Genomic DNA, 21,793 nt, shown 5'->3' with positions numbered 1-21,793 from the left:
TAAGTTTCCCCAGCCTTTACTTTCAGTTTTTATTTTGTCTTAGGTGTATTTTTTGTAAACAGTATTGAGTTTTTAATCCCATCCGAGACTGTGTCTTTTGAAAGAGGAACCCACCCAACTCACATTTGTGTGGGACCTGTCATATTGGTTTATTCCTCCCATTTTTTTGATTATATGTATTGCTATTTCCTTTTTTCTTATCATTGCTGGTTTCCTAGTTTCTAGAGAACACTGATATTCTATTTTCCATAACTTGTTAGCTGTCTGTGCCTTGGCTGGTCTCAGTTATAAACAGAGTTAATCATTGTATCTACCTTGGAGGCCAGGTGTGCACTTAGCACAAGGCCTGGAACATAATAAGAGCTCAATAAACATCAAACATCAGCTTCATGTTGCAAAAGGAAATAAATAGTGATCATCTAACCCTTACATGTGTGTAGTGTTCAGTGTTTTTCCCAGCACTTTCTTTTCATATTTGATCCATACAACACTTTAGTAAGAATTGCAAGAAATATAATCTGTTTACCAGATGAAAGTATTGAGGTTTACAGATATTCTGTTACTTGTCCAAGAACAGAAAATATTAAACAGTGATACTCAGACCAGAATCTGAGCCTTCTTAACTTGGGGATTTTCTCATTTCATGATTCCTGAACTGTACCTCCCAGGTCTTTCATGTAGATCAGTGGTTCTCACACTTTTCTGTAATTGGAATTCCTGGGGGCTTTTTAAAAATCCTGATGCACAGGCCATACCGTACGCTAACTAAATCTGAATCTCTGGGATGGGACCCAAATCAGTAGTTTTAAAAACTCCTCAGATGATTCTAATGTGTACCCAGTGACTTGCATTTTCTTGGCTTAAGGTTAAAAGCAGAAATGGTTGACATCTGTGTCTGTGATCTTTTCTACGGGTAACTCCTGCTAATTTGCCAAGATAGGGATAGAGCATGGAAGTGATTATTGCATTCTGCAAAGGAGAAGACAAAGAAAAGACAATGTTGCTTTTCTTCTCCTTTGCCCTTTTGGGTAGAATTGGAAGAGAAAATGAAATTACAGTGCAGTCTGAGTCATAAAGACTCCTTGGGCTTCCCGAAAGCAGGTGGTATTTTTTTTTTTTTATTCAAGTGAATTTCAGACTCAAGGGCCTTGCAGTGTGTGCAGCCAGTGTGTGCAGTGTGTGCAGTGTGTGCAGCCAGTGTGTCTGGCTGCCATGATCTCTAACCTGTGACAACACTTTCCTTCTGTGCTGCCAGCAGAAGAGAGGGGGTTAGCGCGGAGGGGTCCAGTGTCAGGAACGATGACTCAGAAACCAGAGGTAAGTGCTTCGACCTTCCCAGGTGTGCAGTGGAATTGAACTGGCATTTTTTGTTCAGAATATTAGACAAGGGCAGGCACTGAAAGGGTGCTTTGCTGCCATGTGTACACAGCCTGAAAACTCCCTTGCCTGCTGGCATTCATGGCAGTGACCTTGCTGAAGCAGTCATCTTGTTTTTTTCTGTATTTGTGTTCTGCCTCCCCGACTAGCTAGTTGATATTTTTTAATGTAATTGCTGCCTCTGTGGAAGCCACGGCCAGTCGAGGTTCACCACACCTCTGTGTCAGGCACAGCCTAGTTCTCAGGCTGCCAGAACCTGCCTCTGCTGGCAAACGGGGAATGGCCGAGAAGCCCACGTTGATTTTCCACTGGCAGCGGGCGGGCTGCTCAGTTAGGTTTTGATGGTGTTTGGAAAGGAAAGTCTGAGAGCCCACACCACATGGTCTGGACACTTTTAAAAGAGCAAAACCAAAGCCAAGTCAGACCTGGCTAAAGCTGTTCCTGGCTCTGGCTCATGGGTGCCCTTCTGGAAAACCGCCAGACCTTTGCCTGAATGTTTAATGAGTTGGCCTGTGTTCCTGGTGACTGTCCTGTCAATGTTTGCTTTGTTGCCATGAGAAACAACGCTTTGATGCTGGCACACCCGGGAAGGAGCAGGAAAACAGAAATGCCAGGAGAGGCCTAAGCAGGGCCTGAACTAACCACGGTGTTTGTCCCATTCAGCAGTTAGAGGGCTGGGCCGGAGGGCACGCTGGGCTGTTCTGAGTATAGGAGTTAAGTCCACAAGAGCTGAAATTGATTCTGAAACTACACAGTTGGGGAATTATTAATTTTCTTTACAAGTCCCTAATGATTTCAAATCTGGCAGCAAACCTAGAGAGGATCACTTATTACTACTACTACTACTACTCTTGTCATTTTTGGATCAGCTCTGGCTTATGATGTACGTTAAACATTCCTAGTGACTGGCCATTCAGATGCCTGTATCTGTGCCCAAGCACAAACATCCTGGCTGCACATTCTGGGAGCTGAAGCAGCCCTTCTCCATCAGAGTGATCTGGTGGGTCTGAGGATTTGCATACATGGGATACTCAGAAAGGGCAGGCTGCAGCAAGTGTGGTTTCTCAGCCTTTGCTGGGGCCTTCATGAGCAGCTGACCAAGGGCTACTGACATTGTGAGCACTAAGGTTTCTGGGGAACATCCTTGCCCAAGTTTAGGCCTAGTGTTTGGTACAAGAGTCTTATTCAAGAATTTTATACTTTCCAGAGCATTTCTACATCTGCACCTTGCACCTTCTCAGCTCCTCACGTCCTCCTCACAGCAGGTGGTACTGTCTCACAGAGCAGATGTAAGTCTCTGGGGCAGTAGGGCCCCGGCAGGTGAGAGGCAGACTGGGAGCAGCCTGATTGCCTGTGGTTCGGCCTTTTCACTGCTGGCTTGTGTGAAGGGAAGAGCCTTCACCTGCCGTCTGAGAGTTATGAGATCAAACTCAGAATTATTATTATGGGCCTCTTCCATCAGCTCCACTTTTCCTGTGCCCTGAAATTTAGCCAATTATCCTACTGTTTTCTCTAGTTTCCAAATACCAAATCTTTCCCCACTCTCATGCCCCATTCATACGCTTTCTCTGTGGAATAGACTCAACACTGTGATGTTGTCCACATGGTGAGTGCTTCCTAGAACTTGAGAGCAGATAGTGAGGGTCACAGGGTAGAACAGCTGAGCAGGTGCACTGTGTAACCGTTCAGGTAGGTGTTCCTGGTGACCTGTCCCACTAGATCATCAAACATAATACAAAACAGCAGTTATACAAACCACTTACATTTAGTTTACAATGAGAAAATGATTCATAGAGATGCAGAAATACTAAAACTATTATTTGAACTTATGTGACAAACTAGAAAACACAATAAGGACAGAATAAGAAAACATTATCAAATGTCATTGGAACTATTGGATATCAGCATAGACAAGTACATTCATAATGATATGAATAAATTCCAGACAGGTAAAAGTTAAGCACTGGAAATTCATCAGAATATACTTTGAAAAAGCACATTTATTCCAGTTATAGAAGAAAATGATTCCATTTCAAAATTTTAAAGATATATGAAGATGTATAAAGACATATAGTCACAAATAAGATAAACGATATATATATATTAAACTTATTTATAGTAAAATATAATTTTACTATAGTATACTAATATAGTAAAATTATATTTTTAAAGAAATTTAAAAGAGAAAAACATTAGCAGATACTTGAGAAAAAAGAATTGACAGAAACTGAAATCCAAAAAACACCATTGACTCAATTATATGTCAGTTGATAATTGAGTTTAATTCAGTCAGTGTTTATATATCACCTACTAGTTGCTTGGGACTCAGCAGTGCCCAAGCCAGAGCCACGGCCCTTGCTGTCACATTGCTCACAAATGCCCTTGGGTAAGAAGTTAGGAGAAACGAACAGTTAATTTACACATGAGAAAACACAGATAGTAATTCATGGCATGGAAACATATACAATCTTATTGGCAATTACAGAAATTCAAATTAAAATGACTTGAAAGTACCATCACATACCTATTAAACTCGCAAAAATAAATATAAATGCTGAGTTAGGCACTTGGCAGCGTCAAAGAGAAAGGGACACCAAAGCCTTGCTGCTGGCACTATAAATTGGTTCCGTATGTGTGGAAAGTAATTGGCGTCATGTGACAAAAGCTATAAAACTCTTTTCTCCCAGAGAACAGCTCTGAATTTGGTATTTCCTTTCTGAAAGATACCTCTAGGATGTAACTCAAAAGAAAAAAAAACGTAATTGCCACAACTGTACTGCTCAAAGCACTGCTATCTATAAGAGAAACTAGGAGGACAAAACCCAAATGTCCAGCAGCAGGGGGAACTCTACTGGCCATGATTACCCGCAGGGTGGACACCACACAACAGGGACAAGCGTGCCTGTCTCCTCATGCTCAGCACAGCGCTGCTCCTGGACACCAGCTCTACCTCCACACCTCAGCCGTACGCCACGTCCGCAGGAAAGCCTGCCCCAGCCCACAGGCCAGGTCACATCCCCCCTTCCATCTCTTAGAGCTTCCTGCCATTTTATTCAGAGCACTTAACAAAGTTTGGGCTTGTCTGTTCTGGTGACATTCTTGTTTAATGTCAATTCCCCCATTTGACTGGAAGCTTCGCGAAAGCAGGGATTTGTCCAGCTTTGCTCACCCTGTGTTTGCCCCTCATTGTAGGGCCTGGAACAGGATGAGGAGTTGGTTGCTTGGATGGATGGATGGATGGATGGATGGATGGAAAATGGGTGGGTGGGTGGACAGATGGATGGATACCTGGATGGATGCATGGATGAATAGGTGAATAGATGGATGGATAAAATTTTATATATGTAGTAAACTTCCATTTACATAGGACTTCATGGCTAACAAAGTACTTTGCCAAATATTCTACTTTAATCTTCTATACAAGTCTGTGAGGTAGAAATTTTTGTCTTTATTTAAAAGTTGAGGAAACAGGGTTCTCTCAACAGTAAGTTGAATAGCTTAGTAACTGCAGAGATAGTATTTTTATTTCTTGTTTTTTTCTCTTTCTTGCATATTGCTATTGGCAAAATTCTTGAGTTGGAAGGGAGATTTTTTTGGTAAGTTTCCTATTTTTCAAAGGAATGACTGAAATACTACATGGAAAAAAGCACAATGTTGATTTAAAACAAACCTTGTTTATCTATTTTTAAGAATTTTAGCGAAGAAAAAGTGATAAATTTTATTAACTATGTTTTGGCATTCAGATGATTAAAAGAGGGCCACTTTTCTTTAACAAAATGTGCTGATGGTTTTCCATAAGTTACTACCAACAGTGCTATTTTCTTGGTATAGATCCTCCTTGGTTGCAGAACTGAAACCTTTGAGTTCATTTGTTGATTTCCATTAGAGAAGATTTTGTTACAGTTTTTGCATCCATGTGTTTGCATGCAGTTGGCTAGAATTTTAATGGCTCTTGCAAAGTAATTGGTTTTACTCATAAAATAAAGTGAGTCTTCTGTTAAGTAACCATGTATGTAACACAGAGACTATTTGTTCTTTGAAGATTGGATTGAAAAAGAATTATATTGAATTAGGAGCCTTTGGAGAGTGATTCTTTAGTTTCCTTATTTGTTTGTCTCATATACATTATTTTGTTTTTTCTCTTATTGTGTCACTTTGAGAATTTTTTATTTTGGAATTAAATTTTGCATTTCAACATCATTATTTGGTTTGTTAGCTCTGGCTGAGGACATCTCCCACAACTTAAACATTATTTTTCAGCTGTTGTTAGATTGTCATTTTCATTCTTAGATTATTAAGGTACTTTTATTTTTAGTCAATTGATTATCAATTTTATTATTTTCCAACAACTCTAGAATTGGTTTTATTTACCAACTTCCTTGTTTTTACTTCATTTTGGTTTTTCTATTTTTAGTCTAATTTTGTTTTCATTTCCCTGCTTTCTTTTAGCTTTCCATTCTAAGCAGGGCAGAGCTAGTTTATCATGCTTCACTTTGTCCTTTTTGTAACTGTGATCAGAGTTGGGTTTTTTTTCCCCATTACTTGTGACGTTTCTGTTGTTCTAAAAATGTATTCTACTGTTGTGAATTGGTTTTCTCTCCTACCCAAGCATTATTTGAAAGGGCATTTTTAATGGCCAAATAATTGGACACCTTTTAATTCTGCTTTCGTCATTGGTCTCTACCTTTACTTTGCCTTTGTCCAGGCATAAGATATGTAGGAGGCTTGCCCTTTTTCCCCCTTTTTCTCCTTTTACTTTTGCTTCTTACACAGAATGTAATCAATTTATGTGCAAGTTCATACTGATTTGAAAACAGAATTCGTTCTCCTGTCCCCTAGTATTTGGTCATCTCTCATTCTTATTGTAGTGTCCTCCATTCATTTTTTTGCATATTTGACCTATCATATCCTGCTAATATTTTTCTTGAATTTTCTTGAATTTGACCTGTGTTGGAACACAAAGATTTAGCATAGTTGTATTTTAGGGGTTGTGGTTAAGTGTCTTTATCATTACTGAGTCACCTTGGTTATCTCTCCTAATGCCTTTGAAATCATGTCAGCTATTCCATGGCCATGTGAATGAACATGGTGCCTGGTAGGAAGGGACCAGACAGAACATTAGGCACCTGAATCGTGATCCTGGTTCTGTTACCTTCAAACAGGTCACCTCACTGAGGCTCTTTATGTGCAAATTGTGCTTACAGGGTTACTGTGAGGGTCATTTGAAAAAGTTCTGTGCATGCATTGCAAAGAGTCACCAGGAAGGTATTATCATGTGATCACAGCTCAACTTCCAGAAGATTCCCCTACAGGGTTCAGGTTTGAGTGTGCCCTTGGAGGCAACAGACTGTTCCGTGTTGACTATTTAAAATGCCATTGTAGGTTTGCTTGTAAGTTATTTTTGTAGTTACATTTCTCATTGATCTGGCTTCCTTGGTTATGTTTCCCTTTTTGTTTGTTTGTTTGAAATTATATTGGTAGCTAACCACTACTAATTCTGACATTTATAATATTTTTAGCAGGCAGGCTTTTGTCAGAACTGATTTCATTTTTTTCCTTTCACTAAGTCGTTTAATTTAATTTAAGTTGTTTAAGTGAGTCATTTAATTTATCTTCCTTCTGAGTTTAGAAGGAAGGCTGTCCTCCCCTTTCTCTTTTCCTCTCCCTTCTCTTACTCCCTTTAGTATTCTCAGGTCATTTTCGAAATTCTCCTTTTGTACCCTAGAGTCCTCCCAGGCTTTTCCCTAAATTAATGACTGGTTTTACTGTCCTTTTCCCACCTTTTTATTATGTTTCTAATCTGCTTATCTTAAGAGACATCCTTCTGGCTTTCAAGAATCTCTGCTTCTTTCATTTCCTTTCTTAATCTGTGGGCTTCTGTTGATGGAATGTTCCGGATTCTCAGGTCTTGACTTCTCCAATTGTCATTTGACTTGTTACCATTTGTATCAGTGCCACCATAACAAAGTACCAAACACTGCTTGGCTTAAAATAACCGGAATGTATTGCCTCGAGTTCTGGAGGCTGGAATCTGACATCAGGGTGTTGGCAGGGCCGTGCTCCCTGTCACAGTTCCAGTGGATGACCCCTCCCTGCCGCTTCCTAGTGTCTGGTGGCTGCTGGCAGTCCTCAGTGTTCCTTGGTTTGTAGACCCATCACTCCAGCCACATGCCATCCTCCCCATGTCTTCTCATCATCTTCCCTCTGCACATGTCTGCCTCTGTGTCTAATCTCCCTTTTCCATAAGGACACCAGTCATACTGGATGAGGGCCCACCCTAATGACCTCATTTTAACTTGATTACCTCTATAAAGACCCTGTTTCCAAATAAGCTCAAATAAGCTTTTTCTCAGGTACTAGGGATTCAACATATCTTTTTCAGGGACACAGTTCAGCCCATGACACCATCCTTATGGCTGTTGCTCCATTGCCCTTGGCCTGGTTGCCCGCCGTGGCCACCTCACGTGCACAGGCAGATGGCCAGTCAAGGTCCAGGCTCCTTCTCATCCGTTCACTTTCAATGCCCCCTCCCTCCTGAGAGCCTATCCCTGCCAGGGTGCAGGGACTTGAGCAGTAGGCGTTTGGAAGCCTTGCATGGAGGGTTCTCCAGGGCCGAGGATGTGGGGCATAGTCCCCGTTTGCCATGGCCCTCACCAGCACAGGGAGACTGGACCAGAGTTGCTGTCTCCAGCGTGCTGATCCCCTGTCCAGCTGACTCCACCTCACTTAGAGCCTCCTCTGACAGTCTGGGCTCCCGAAAGACACTTGTAGGCTTGAAATTTACCCCAACTTGTTGGCATTCGTGCACAGATCCCCTTCTGCACAAGCACTGACATCACTCAGGTGGCCTGGGATGTGTCTTCAGATTCTGTGACTGGCTCTGCTGCTCTGAGCACCTTCATTTTTAGAGTTTCTTTTGGCTTGTTCTTCAGACCTTTTAGTGAGTCTGCTCCTTTCAGATTAGACCTGTTGGTTTTGCACTCCTCCGGATGTCTGGTGCCCTGAATGTTCCTTCACATGTCAGAAGGTGGCTCTTGTCTTCCTGGCTGGTTCAACAAGGAACCACCACCCAGGAATCTGCTTACCCACAAAAAGGAAGTTTTGGGTTTTATGTAGGCCAAGGGTTCATTAATACATTTTAGAACATTCTATGTATTTCTCCCCCGTTTTAACACGTGTGTCTTGACTGGAAAGACTAATTCTACTGACTGCCTTTTTTGTGTCATGCTGTGCTGTCATTGAGCTCTCGTCTGTCCCCTCAAGGGACAGTGAGATGGGAACACAGGGAGAAGAGATGCAGATTCTGCTTTGTGGGCTCAGTAGAGACCTAGTAAGGAGGCAGTGTTGGAACTTGCTCTTGTGGGTTCTCAAAATTGCAGAGGCACACCCCTCCCCCAGCATTGGGGCAGAGAACCCTTCTCTGTGTCTGCTCAGGGCCCAGTTGCCAGCCCCACATCTCTCAAGGTTAAAGCCAGCCTAAAAACATTGTCAATTTCAGCCCTTCATGAACAATTATATTCTTCAACCATAAGGGTTGCACTGACATAAAAGCATGAGAGATGTCATTGTAGTCCACTGGCTCATTCACTGTGTTATTTTTGTATGGAAGCTTCAGGCAGCATTATATAAAGGCAGGTAATTGCCCTCCTGGACCACAGCTTCCATCACAGAACAAGGAGACCTTCTTGTGCAGAGATAACCCCAAACATCACTTTCTGTAATGAGCCAAGTGCCCTAGTCCTTCTTGAACTGGTCCTGGTCACCACCACTGCCTTGGAAAGCAAGTTTCTTAAGTCATCATACAGTGTCTCTTTGGCCCAAAATTGAAAGGGCTCATGCTTAAGGACCAGCATGAGCATATTCTCTGTTTCCTCCAGAGAGGTGTGCCTTAACCATGGCATTGTTGAACTTTGGGGATCTCCACAGTGAGCTGTCTTTGATTTTGCAGTTCAGTGTGCATGGATTTAATTATACAGTTGCTGGCTTCACCACCTCAGAACCTGGTTTATTGTGATCCTGCCCAGACTAAACATAAATAAGTAATGAGGGCTACATTTCCCAGCTACATTTCCATGTCAGGTGTACTGTGCACCCTTCCTCCTTCCTTCGTCCTCTCTGCCACTTTGGAAACACTTGTGCACCCTATAATGTTTGTGCACCAAAAGGAAAGTAACTTGTATATGTGAAAGTTTTCAGACTAACCCAAGACCCGGTAGAAATCCTACATGTTTTTCTAACCACCATCCAGCCCAGAAGTCTTTTCACAAACATGTCTGAATTCTGAGTGTGTCATCATGTTTTCTGACTTCTTGCTTTTTGCTACCTCTCCCTGGGCTTGAGTTTCACAAATTTCAACACTGCAGAAACTCTGGTGGATGTAAGACCTAGAAAGAGCTCAGTTTTAGGAACTGGCAGCATCTGCTTCCTCCTCTTCCTCATGTCTAGAGAATTCAGTGCCACACACAGCCACTCTCCTGTTATTGACGATTTACTTCTGATAAATAGTACCTCCCAAAGAAGCACAGGAGGCTTCCCTGCAGGTGTTCTTTCCTGGCTTTCTGGTCAACATCACATACTCTTAGTCCTTGAAAGGTGACTAGATGCACGTTCAATACACACACAGCTCTTCCCTTCGAGACATAAACTCCCTGAGCCGGTTCCGTCTGCAGCATCCATATCCTCAACCCCAGTGCCTGACAGGCGGGCCTGCACTTGGCAGTGCTCAAGTAAATGCTGCTGACTGTGAAGCAAGATGGCATCCTTGTTACCTAACTGGGGGCTGTAATGCAGACACTTACTGGGTGTGAAGAAGGTGGTCCTTGCCCCAGGGCTTTCAGGATTAGTAGGATTTAGATAGGAGGGAAGAGGTCTGTGAACTCCAGGGAAGAGAAGGCAGAGCAGGGAGCACCCTTTTGCCTTTGTCGTGGTAGCAGGACAGAGTGCAAAGGCGGAGGCCAGCCCGCCTGCAGAATCTGGGATCCCTGAGTGACCTCATGACACCCACGATCAAAAGGAGACCAGCTCTCTGGTGAAAACTTGCAAAACTCTCTTAGCTCCAGTCCCACCAACCTTGTGTCTCCTGCAGCCCCAGAGCACCCTGGCAGCCCTGTGGCACATTGGCCAGTCAGGTACTGACAGTAAGCTCACTGTCAGGCCCCCACAGCCTTCCTATGAATTCCAGTCCACTTTCTGAACCCTATGGGTCATTTATGACAGGCAGTTTCTGTACTTTAGTTGGCAATTTCCCTTTGGTCTTGAATCCTCTGCTCTAGAAGTAGGCCCATTCCCCAGTTTCTTCTACCTAAAACAAATTATTAACCCCACCAGCCATCTGCCAACAGGAGCACAGAGGGTGGGCAGAGGTCGTGGAGGAGACAGTGAGACAGAAATTTGGGAAGTGATTGGGGCAGATTGTGGAGGTGTGGGGCTTTCTGGGGAGGGAGTTCAGGTGTTCTGCTGCAGGCGGGCTGGGGTGCAGGAAGGCTGAGGGGTTTGAGTAGACCTTGGTATTTTAGGGTGATCGTTCTGGTTAGAGGTGTTAATAGATGGATTGCTGGTCCCAGTGGCTTGATTCTTTTCAGCACACAAACATTTACTGAGTGCCTGCTGCATGCTAGGCACGGTGCTGAGCTTCACACGCAGTCAGACAAGGTGCAGCACTGGACATGCATGCAGTCGGGTTCTGGATGGCCACACTGCCTGCTGGGGCAGTGGAGACAGAGATGACCCTTGGGCTGACTTAGTGCAGCACAGAATCCGCAGGCAGGTTCCTATAAGGGGAGTTGAGCCTGATAGCGCCTGTGAAAGTACCCACCTCCACCTCGACTGGCCCAAGGCCCCACATGGGGTTAGTTAAGCAAACACAGGGCTCCAGTCTCCCAAGGCTGAGCCTCTGCTCCTTATGTAGTTCTAGGCTGCAGCTCCAGGGTCAGAGGACAAGAAGGAAATGCAGGAGGAAGATTGCCATTGTCAGGACAGAACATCTCAGCTGATCCTCCAAAGATGTGCTGCAACTAGTTTACGTCACAATAACAACCTGAATCTTTCCTGTTGTTTTATTTATTTTTGATGGCCCTTAGAGAGTTTTATTTATAGACACCTAAGGTTTGTTATTTAAAACCAAAACCAGCCTCCTTTTCATCTTGCATTTGACTGCCATTTCAGTTCAGGTCCAAACTATTTGATATTGAATGACCAGAATGGCCACACAGGGTGAGTAGAGAAAGTTAGACTGCAATCCGGACACCTTGGATTTATGTCCAGCTGTCTGGCCCTGGACCTGGGGCCTGGATGTGTCTTTGAGAACCCAGGAAAGGGAGGCAGCCAGACCCTTAGAGAGCCTTCTTTGACTTGGCATCGCAAAGACTGGCATGGCTCCTAGATTGGCTGTCATGATTACTTCAAGGCTCTCTGTGGGAAGCCATTGTCCTTCTCAAGAGTATAAGCCAGAAAGAATCCTGGGTCCAGAAGCGACCTAGATACCATCTGGTCCAAGCTGATCATTTAGCAGATTAAAACCAACAATAATAAGGTGAAGGGTGACACAACTATGAATTTTTATGGAAAGATTAGGAAGAAGCCGATGTGACTGGATTCAAGTTGGAGGCATCAGAATGCACTCATGTTAAATATAGGGTTGTGTTGGATCAATGGGCCAAGAATCAGTGACAACCCAATAGCAATGAGCATACCCAACACCTAGATCTTGGTTTCTAAATACCATTTTCTGTTAAAGGGAATCAGGGATGGTACTTGGAAAGGACCAGAGGAAACTTGAACATCTTATTTTATCAGGAAGTAAGGGAGTGCCCAAAACTGATAGGGATATGTCAGAGGAACACAGGAGTCCCCTTGATGGGACTCCCAGTGGTCAAACTGGGGACTACCTGAGCATTGGAAGAAATGATGATAATAATGAATTATAATACTTTGAATTTAAAAAGGATCTGTGAGTCTATAGTAATATTTAAACAGGTGGGGAGGGACATACTTCTGTACAGAAGAATGACACGTAACAAATGTAGACAGAATGGAAGTTTTAGAAAAATTACCACCTTGTAACCACCAATGTACTAAGTGAGTAAGGCCCTGATCAACAATGGATGCTGAAATCATTGGGTAAACTGATGTAGGAACATAAAATATTCACAGATAGTCTCAGAATATCACCCCACAGATTGCTGATTAATCACAAAGAGTAAAATAGAACTTAACCCAAGGGATCAGACCATTAGTGAAATAACCTGACATCAGGTGCCCTCTGGTGGAGTTCAATTGGTAGGACTAAACATTGTCTGAGATTTTTGCCAAAAATGCTTAACTTGAATCTAAACATTAGGAAACAACTCAGTAAATTCAGATTATGGAATATTCTAGAAGACAACTAGAATGACTTGAAAACTTACAATGCCAAAGTTGGAAAAGACATTAAAAGGCATGAGGATTCTTCTAGATTAAAGAAAATAGAGACATGTCAACTAAATGCAATGTGTGATTCTTGATGGGATCCTGGATCAAGATACAAAATAGTTATAAAAGACATTTCTGGGGTATTTGGGAATATTTGAACATGGATTGTGGATTTGATAATGTATTGATTTCATTTCTTGAAAATGATAAATATATGGTTGTCACGTAGGAAAATATTCTTGTGGTACGCGGGCCTCTCACTGTTGTGGCCTCTCCTGCTGCGGAGCACAGGCTCTGGACGGGCAGGCTCAGCGGCCATGTCTCACAGGCCCAGCCACTCCACAGCATGTGGGATCTTCCCACACCGGGGCAGGAACCCGTGTCGCCTGCATCAGCAGGCAGACTCCCAACCACTGCGCCACCAGGGAAGCCCGGAAAATATTCTTGTTCTTCAGAGATACATGTTGGTGTAAAGTGCCATGATAGCTATAATTTACTTTCAAATGACTCAGCAGATAAATGAAAAGTATGTGTGCTTGTATGTGTGTGTAGAGAAAAAGAAGAGAAAGCAGATGTGGCAACATATTAACAATTGGTGAGTCTACAGTGCAGGGTGTATGAATGGGTAATCGTGTGTCCTAGTTCAACTTCTCTGCAGTTCTGAAATTTTTCAAAATAGAAAATTATGGGGGAAAACAATAATGACAACAAAAACAGGCCTAAATGTCAAGTCTAAAAAAAACCCAAAAAACAGAACAAAAAACTGAGACTAAAGCTCCATTCTCTTGACCCAAAATCCAGTATACCATCGACTGTCTCTCTTCATCCAGGTGAATGGAGAGAGAGACAGGCAGACAGAGACAGAGCCTCATCTGCTTGGTTCGAAGACCAGAGCTTTTAGAGGGTGTTAGTAGACCCAGCCTTTCCAATCCTGGCAAGTTAGCTAAGGGGGCGACAAAGATAAGGCACATATCGCCACCTTGTGGCCAGATAAGGAAGTCTGTCTGCTGCTGCCAATTTTGAAAGCAAACTTACCCCATGTTTCTGGTGTCTTTTCCAGTTGTTACCTTTTCCCATTAGTGAAGAACTAATCTTTGTTTCTCTAATTTTCTGATACGGATTTCCAGCTGCTTTAGAGAAAAAAGCCAAAAAGCCAATTTCCTTTCCCCAGAAACCTCACTGAGCCCTAAATTCTTTGATGATCAAGAAGAAAGAGAAAGCCCTGCTCATACACATTTAACCAGATCTCTTTTACCACCATATGCCAGAAAACTGCTGGCCTTTCTGACCCAATCAAATGAGAAAAGCAAAGGATATTTATTCAGAGCTTTTGGTGGCAAGTGTGTCAGCCACTGTCACTTGCATTTTGTCAGAGGAGTGGGGAAGCTTTATGGTGGATAAAGGGAAGGCTTCAGGTGTGCCCTGACTAGAGGCTGTTGACGGGGAAGCTGGAGGCAGCTAACTAGAAGGGGGGCGTCCTACATGATGGGTTAGGGGGCATATTTGCCTTTCCCTGGTTAGTCTAAGTTGGAAGCAGGGACAAAATTAGGGAAGTTGTCACTTATCAGTCAAGTCCTGGACATTTGGGGCCAGTTGTTACAGAAGTTATTGTTTAGCTTCCTGGATTGTTACTAGACATTGCAGTATGGCTTCTGGCAAGTTTGGCTTCCTGGACTCTTTATTATAGATAAGGGGGTTAGTTTCCTGGTAGGTTGCTGCAGGTTGTGGGTCAAAGTTCTCTTTTTTATAGATGGTCTGGCCATTGTCTGTATATTCAGTCTCTCACTCTGGAAGCAGCTCATCCACAAAGCACCCAGCGTGGTGTAAGCAGCTGCAGGCGGCAACTCCTCTAATCACAGGGGAGAGTGCCGTGAAGGGAAGTGAGAAGACCCAGGTTTGGGTCTAAGCCTTCTTCTGCAGTCTAGGGAGGCTGCTCCAAGCTTGGGTGGGCTCCTCTGTACAGAGCAGGGGCCATTCCTGTTGTGTTTCCCCCCGAGGGTGATAGCTCTCTAAGAGGTGATGCTAAGCCCACATGCTCCCTCTAGAGGCTGGAGAGTGAGTAGCTGTAGCTGTGCAGAGATTACCTTCAGGTTGTAGGTGCAGGAGGGCTTAAGTACCTTCTCAGGGGCAACGTGGTCCCAACCTCTCGGGACTCTGCTGAGATGAACAGACAGATTCACACTTGAATAAATCATTGCTTTATTTCAAGTCTGCACGAGCCCTGGGCTCATCGCTGGTGTGTGCTTTCCCCTTGCTCCAATATCCAGGCTCTTCGTGTGAAATGGTCCCACCTCAAGCTGCCCTGGGTGGATCTGGACTGGCTCATTGACATCTCCTGCCAGATCACAGAGCTGGACCTTTCTGCCAACTGCCTGGCATCCCTCCCCTCCATCATCCCCTGGGGACTCATCAACCTCCGGAAGCTGAATCTCTCAGACAACCACCTGGGGGAGCTGCCCAGCGTGAAGTCATCAGACGAAATCATCTGTTCCAGGTGGGCTCCTGCCCTGCAGCCCCTGGGGTGAGCCCTGGCCATCTGAGCCCCGGCTGCCACCACCACCCTCCTCCTGCACTGTCCTCTTCCTGCAGTCATGCTCCCTGATCGTAGTTGTTGCTTTTGAAAACAGATTTTCAGCTAAAATAAGAGAAGGAAGTTCTGCCTGCCATTATGCAAGCTCTTGGGCACAAGGTCCCACCTCCTTTCCACATGAATGCAGAAAGATCTGTCTAGTAGGGTGGCTTGTCTGGCCCACGTTTCCACCACTCGCTGGCAGCCACGCAGGCCTGCTTGTCCAAGGTGCCCAGTCTTGTTCCTGCACACAGGAGTCAGAGGAAAGGGGCTGGTGGAAACAGTGGCACCCAGACAACCCAGCTTTTGGTCCACCTCCCAAGGAAAGTGGGCAGGGCCTCAGAGAAACAGTTAACTTCCCAGGACTGTGGCAGCAGCCTGATGGTGTAGGCAGCTCCTGTCTCCTTTTCTGGGAGGCCTTGGGAAGAGGCCCAAGCCTCCTGCTGAGGCTGCATGGGGAGAGGAAAGACCTTACCTTCACTGATGTATTGATAATCATACCTGCAAGGCCTCATTCCATATGGGATTTGAGCTGATTTCAAAAGCTAAGGCTCTAAGTTAAGTAAAAAAGAATGTTGGAAAGAGCTTAGGGTCAGCAGTAACTCATGGGAAAGAAACCTGCACAAAAAATTAAACAAGTGCCATGGAGTGGGGGTCTTTAACCTGGACAGACTTGAGGGTCCAAAAGGTTAAAAGCAGTGCTCTCTGGACTTCCAGTAACTTCCAGGGCACCAGCTTGTTCTGTTATCACATATGTGAGAAAGGTTACATCCCTTGGTCAATGAGACCAGGATCCACCAAAGAGAGATTTGGTTTTCTTTGTCTACACATGACATAGTGACAGTAATGCAATGAATAAAAATCATATTGCTGTATTTCAATGCACATTCTTTATCCTTGGGCAAGGAGAAAAAGAAACATGTTTACAGAGAAATATGTACCCGTGATGCTTTACCTCTTTCTTCTGATGCCTTGACTTCCTTCTCCCCCAACTACAGGCTACTCGAAATTGATATTTCCAGCAACAAGTTGTCCCACCTCCCACCGGGATTCCTGCATCTCTCAAAACTTCAAAAACTGACAGCTTCAAAAAATTATTTGGAAAAATTGTTTGAAGAAGAAAATGGTATGTTTTAGCATCAATAACCTGACTTACTTTGTCATTTTCTTCTTGATTGGGCTGTTTTTACAATTCATCCTCTTTTATTTTCCCCTAGCCACGAACTGGATTGGTTTGCGGAAGCTACAGGAACTCGATATTTCTGACAATAAATTGACAGAACTCCCTGCACTTTTCCTTCATTCTTTCAAGTCACTCAATTGTCTGAATGTCTCCAGAAATAACGTGAAGGTGTTTCCAAATGCCTGGGCCTGCCCTTTGGTTAGTAACTTGCCGAAGATCATGAAAGGAGCTGTCAGTCCACATCCATGCCAGCCTCACAGAGCTGTGGGTGCGGTGCATACCGCGTCCCCTTGGCGGCCACGCAGTGGTGTCCTGTGTTATAGACAAACATGTTACTCAGCATCCAGCAGCTGAGGGTCTCAGGCAGGTAACTCACCCGAGAGCCAGCGCACCTGGCTCTGGGTTTGAGATTCGCACCGTAACACCCACAGGACTTTCCACAGCTACAGCCTGAACTTCTGGCCCAGGATGAGTTCTGTCCAAAAGGTGGGGTCGTTCCTTTAGGACAACTGTAAAATAAGAATAAAGAAGAGAAGAATAGTCTGCATCCATAGTGCTGCCCATTAAATCATGGTATTTTCTCTTGGGAAGTTTGCTTGTTAAAACAGATGGAACAGCATAAAGAATATTTGTGTTTTATTGCTGTTTTCAGTAGCAAATATGGAACTTCTCCGTCTCTAACATTAACATTTCTAGTTTAAGCATATTTGTGTGGGACATGGGCTCCTCTTCAGAGCACTGTCGTGAATTGTCCCATTATTTCCAAGGACAATGGGCCAGATGTTCTTGAGGGAAGGGAAAGGACCATGAGCCACCTTGGTCTCCCCAGGAAACCATTCCCATCCCTTCCTTGGAGCAAGGACAGGAAAATGGGGCAAGGATAGTCTGTAGCCTCTTAATTAGCTGAATTGTATTTATTACAGAGCCTTACTGTAATGGTCTTGTTTTTAACATTAAATTTGGAAACAGTCTTTATCATAGACACCACGGCATTTAGAAAGCTAATTAATTCTCTTTCTCATCAAATTCCTAGAAATGCTGCAAAGCATCCAAAAATGCCTTGGAGTCTCTACCAGACAAAATGGCTGTGTTTTGGAAGAACCACCTTAAGGATGTGGACTTCTCAGAAAACACACTCAGAGAAGTTCCCCTGGGACTTTTCCAGCTTGATGTAAGTCTAATAGCACCTTATTTCTCCTTTTCAGCTTTTGTAAGAAAATCACTCCACATTGCAGTGAAACCTGTATGCTTCTTCCGAGCTTTCAAGACAAAAAAAGTTGAAAGAAAAGTTTAACTGTCAAAGTCACGCATGGTTGTGTGCAAAGAGACTGAGAGGAAATGTGCAAAATGAAACAGCTCTGGGAGGGTGGCGGGATGATGAACTTTTATCCTCCAGAATTTTCTTCAGTGTTGACAGTTGAAGGCACAGCCCAGCAGCCCCTCGGACTGACCTCTGGCTCTGTTCCTTCCCGGCTCCAGGGTGAGCCCACCAGGCATTCTGGTGTGTGAAGCCCTGGCAGCACCACAGGGCAGGGCCTTCTTGTCCCTGCCTCCCTCTCTGGAAGTGGCAGAACTGGAATTCCCGGATGTGAATTCAGGAAGTGCCTTTTACCAGAGCCGTGTGTGTGTGTGTGTGTGTGTGTGTGTGTGTGTGTGTGTGTGTGTGTGTGTGTGTGTGTGTGTGTCCCAGCATGGGGCTGCCTTCTACCTTTAGCTTGTTCACACATCCGTCTGTTTTTCCCACTCCACTGAGAACCTTTGAAAGCAGAGCATGGATCCTATTCACCACTTGGTGCCCAGGGCCAGCCCCAGGTGGGAAATTCTGCATTACTCTGAAAGCATCAGTGTCAAGCCAGCAGAGGGTGCACGACTGGGGTGGGTCACCTTCGGTGTCACTGATGCCACCTGACCCCTGTCCAAGGCATCACCTGGGCCAGCCCAAGGAGGCATCATGCTGTGCCCACTCCCCTCCTGTGGTAACACAGTGGCCTCCAGGACCTTCAGACTCATCCACTATTCCCAGGACAGGTCCACAAATAATTGTCACTCTTAAGAAACCTCAATTCTGAGAAGTACTTAGATTCAGTTCTTTCTTGAATAATTGCATCCCATTGATCTGAAGGAAAGGATCTTCTATTAATTATCCCATCTGCTTTGTTCGCTATAATTTTATGAGTTTTAAGACACTGTGAAACCCCACACTGTTGGAATCTTTGTGACAGTGAATCGGTTATAATCATTTGGCTTCTCTTTGCCAGGGAACTGACTTTCCCTTCAGGTCTTCTGCCCCTTTGGTATTTGACATCGTCTTTGCTTCTCTCTCCCTCTGTCCCAGGCCCTCATGTTCTTGAAGTTACAGGGAAATCAGCTGGTGGCACTGCCACCTCAAGAGAAGTGGACCTGCAGACAACTCAAAACCCTAGATCTCTCCAGAAATCAATTTGGCAGGTAAGCAGGGGTCTCTGTCCCCAGCAAGTTCTCAAATGTGTGTGTAGCCCCAGCCAACAGACGCATGGGATGGTGTCTCTACCAGCTTGCTGAACAGCCATGAAAAAGTGCCATAGGCTGGGCGGCTTAAACAACAGGCATTTATTTCTCACAGTTCTGGAGGCTGGAAGTCTGAGATGGAGGTGGCGGTGGGGTTGGTGTCTCCTGCGGCCTCTCTCCTTGGTATGGGGACAGCTGCCTTCTCCCTGTGTCCTCACACAGTCTCCCTCTGTGCCTGTCTGTGTCCTGATCTCCTCTTCTTATAAGGACACCTGTCAGATTGGATCAGGGCCCATTCTCATGACCTCATTTTAACTTGATCACCTCTTTAAAGGCCTATCTCCAGATACAGTCACATTCTGAGGTGCTGGGGGTTAGGACTTCAACATATGAATGGGGGTAACACAATTCAGCCCAAAACAGTGTCCTCCCATTTCTAATTTTTAAAGGATCCTGGAGAATCTCCTCATTTTAGCCTCACCTATCATTCTGTTCAAAAGTTTTTGCCAGTCACTAACCAATGTGTATAGAGATTGAATAAAAAGTACCCTCAAAGGTCTTCTAATAAAAGGGGAAAATCTGGGGATGAGCTGTGCTGGTCCTTGGGGCCCTGAAGACCAGCCTTCCTGGTTCACTTGCTGAAGGCCACTTCTGCGACATCTCAGTGGAACTTATGCTCCTAAGAGAACTCCCTCAGTGAACAGCGTGAAGTAACAGCCTCTGATATGGGCATTCCTGCCAGGTACAGAAATGCTAGCACCTGCCTGAGATGGAAAAGCTCAGGAGTGGAAACCACCAGTCCTGCCAGCTTGTTCTTTTCCGGAAAGACTTCTGAGCACAACTGGTGCTGTCCATGCTTACACGTCAGCTGCAGGAGCCCAAACACCCTGCCGATGGAATTTTCTCCCTTCTCTATGTGTGGCATTGTACAGTCACAGCCAAAATAGAAATGTCTTTGCCATGCTTTCCTCAAATTTTGACTTTTTTCACCCTACAGAAATGAAGATGTACTTAAAACAAAGCGAATTTCCTTTTTCACCACCAGAGGCCGCCAGCGTTCCGGGACAGAGGCAGGTGTGTGTGTTGCTGCTGGGAGATGAGACAGCTGGGCGGGGACCTGCCCCTGCTCCCCTACAGGGGGATGGCCCTCCTGTTGGGCCTTCCCCTGCAGTGCCCTGTGGGAATGCCAGAGATGCCCATGCTTGACTCAGAACCCTGGGAGTGCCTGTGCCCATGGCTCATGTCACACGGATGGCCTGCAGGTGTCCTGAAACCCCCTTTCCTGTTTGCAGCCAGCAAGACTAGTAGCTACTGTGTGTGGATGGCCTGCTGGGTGTGAGAACTGCCCTAGATACCTTACATGTGTCAGTCTTTCTTTAACCATCACATGACGTATGGGTTGTGGTTTTCCATCTTGTAGATGAGAAAACTAAGCCTCCAGAGTGTCTTCAATTCAGGCTTCCCTAGCAAAGTACCACTGACTGGGTAGCTTAAACAACAGAAATATATTTTCTCACTTTTCTGGAGGCTGGAAGTCCACGATCAGCGTGTGTCAGTTTCTGGTGAGGGCCCTCTTTCTGGCTTGCAGACAGCTGCCTTCTTGCTGTGTTCTCATGTGGCAGAGAGAGAGAGAGATAGAGAGCCCTCTAGTATCTCTTCTTATAAGGACACTAACCCCATCATGGAGGCCCCACCCTCATGACCTTGTCTAAACCTGACCACCTCCCAAAGACTCCATCTCCTAATACTATCACATTGGGTGTCAGGGCTTCCACATATGGACTTGAGGGGACACAATTCAGTCTGTAGCACAACGGTTGACTGATGTGGTCACATGGCTACTGAGTGCAAAAGCCAGGTCTCAGCCAGCACTGTGGAATCCAGCACTGGGGCCCGGGGGCAGTACTATGAAGTCCTTAACTGCCACACTATGGCATCTTGTGAGGTCCACATGGGGACACAGCCACCCTTGGCCCTGCAGGCTGTCCTGGCTGGGCTGAGATTCTGGAGGTCTTCCTCCAAACTCATTAGAAACACAACTTTTCCTAGGGTGTTTGTATGGTCACACAACAAGGCCAGTTCAGCAGAGAATGTTTCTAGGAAAACAGTTCTTTTTGTTCGTTATCTTCTGTAAGGTGCAGGGGGAGGTGTGGACCTGTCCCTCAAGTTCAGTCACCAGCCCTCTTTTTCAACCTGAAAACCAGGAGTTCTAAAGCCAACAACACTCACAGATATATCCCTCTGGATACTGTCCCATAGAACTGGAAAAAATATTTAGGTTGTTTTAAGTGTAATATAACTTTTTTCTTCAGCTTTATCAATCTATATTGACAAGTGCTCTTTGAGTATAGATGGTGTGAGATGGGGATAAGAAGTGCCACAGAGGCCAAGACACATTTGCAGGAGGTGAACTAAGTAGTCTGCTTACCTGATGCCCTTTTTTGATGAACTACTGTATACATATGATATGCATATATCAGTCATGTAAGAGTGTTTTTACATAGGATTGAAAAAGTAACACATCATCAGTGGAACAGAGTCCAAAAATAGACCTAATATAGGAATTTAATATATGATAAATGTGGCATTTCAATTTAGTGGGGAAGAGAATGTTTTATTGTTTCAATAAATAGTGCTGGTATAACTGCTTGTCCAGCTGAAAGGGGGGAAAGCACAGCACTAGATGCCCTACCTTACATCAGTTACAAACATCCCCATGTGGATGTTAGCTTGAAGCATAAAAGAAAAATAACATTTAAGAGAATAAA

General features: G+C 44.6%; 1 protein-coding gene across 1 annotated transcript in view; it reads left to right on the top strand.

Moving 5' to 3' along the window:
• LRRK1 (leucine rich repeat kinase 1) overlaps window positions 1-21,793 on the top strand; it is a 118,162-nt gene that overhangs the window by 53,735 nt on the left and 42,634 nt on the right. Inside the window, exons 6-11 of the mRNA XM_082649578.1 lie at window positions 15,054-15,280; window positions 16,354-16,481; window positions 16,573-16,736; window positions 17,572-17,709; window positions 18,874-18,986; window positions 20,023-20,099. Of these exons, the coding sequence (XP_082505704.1) occupies window positions 15,054-15,280; window positions 16,354-16,481; window positions 16,573-16,736; window positions 17,572-17,709; window positions 18,874-18,986; window positions 20,023-20,099 (847 nt within the window). The remainder of the gene's footprint in view (window positions 1-15,053; window positions 15,281-16,353; window positions 16,482-16,572; window positions 16,737-17,571; window positions 17,710-18,873; window positions 18,987-20,022; window positions 20,100-21,793) is intronic.

The sequence above is a fragment of the Grampus griseus genome (assembly GCF_964374135.1).
Source record: "Grampus griseus genome assembly, chromosome: 2".
In the NCBI taxonomy this organism is placed as follows: Eukaryota; Metazoa; Chordata; class Mammalia; order Artiodactyla; family Delphinidae; genus Grampus; species Grampus griseus.
The sequence above is the reverse complement of the archived record's forward strand: the minus strand, read 5'-3'. Positions and strand labels throughout refer to the sequence as shown.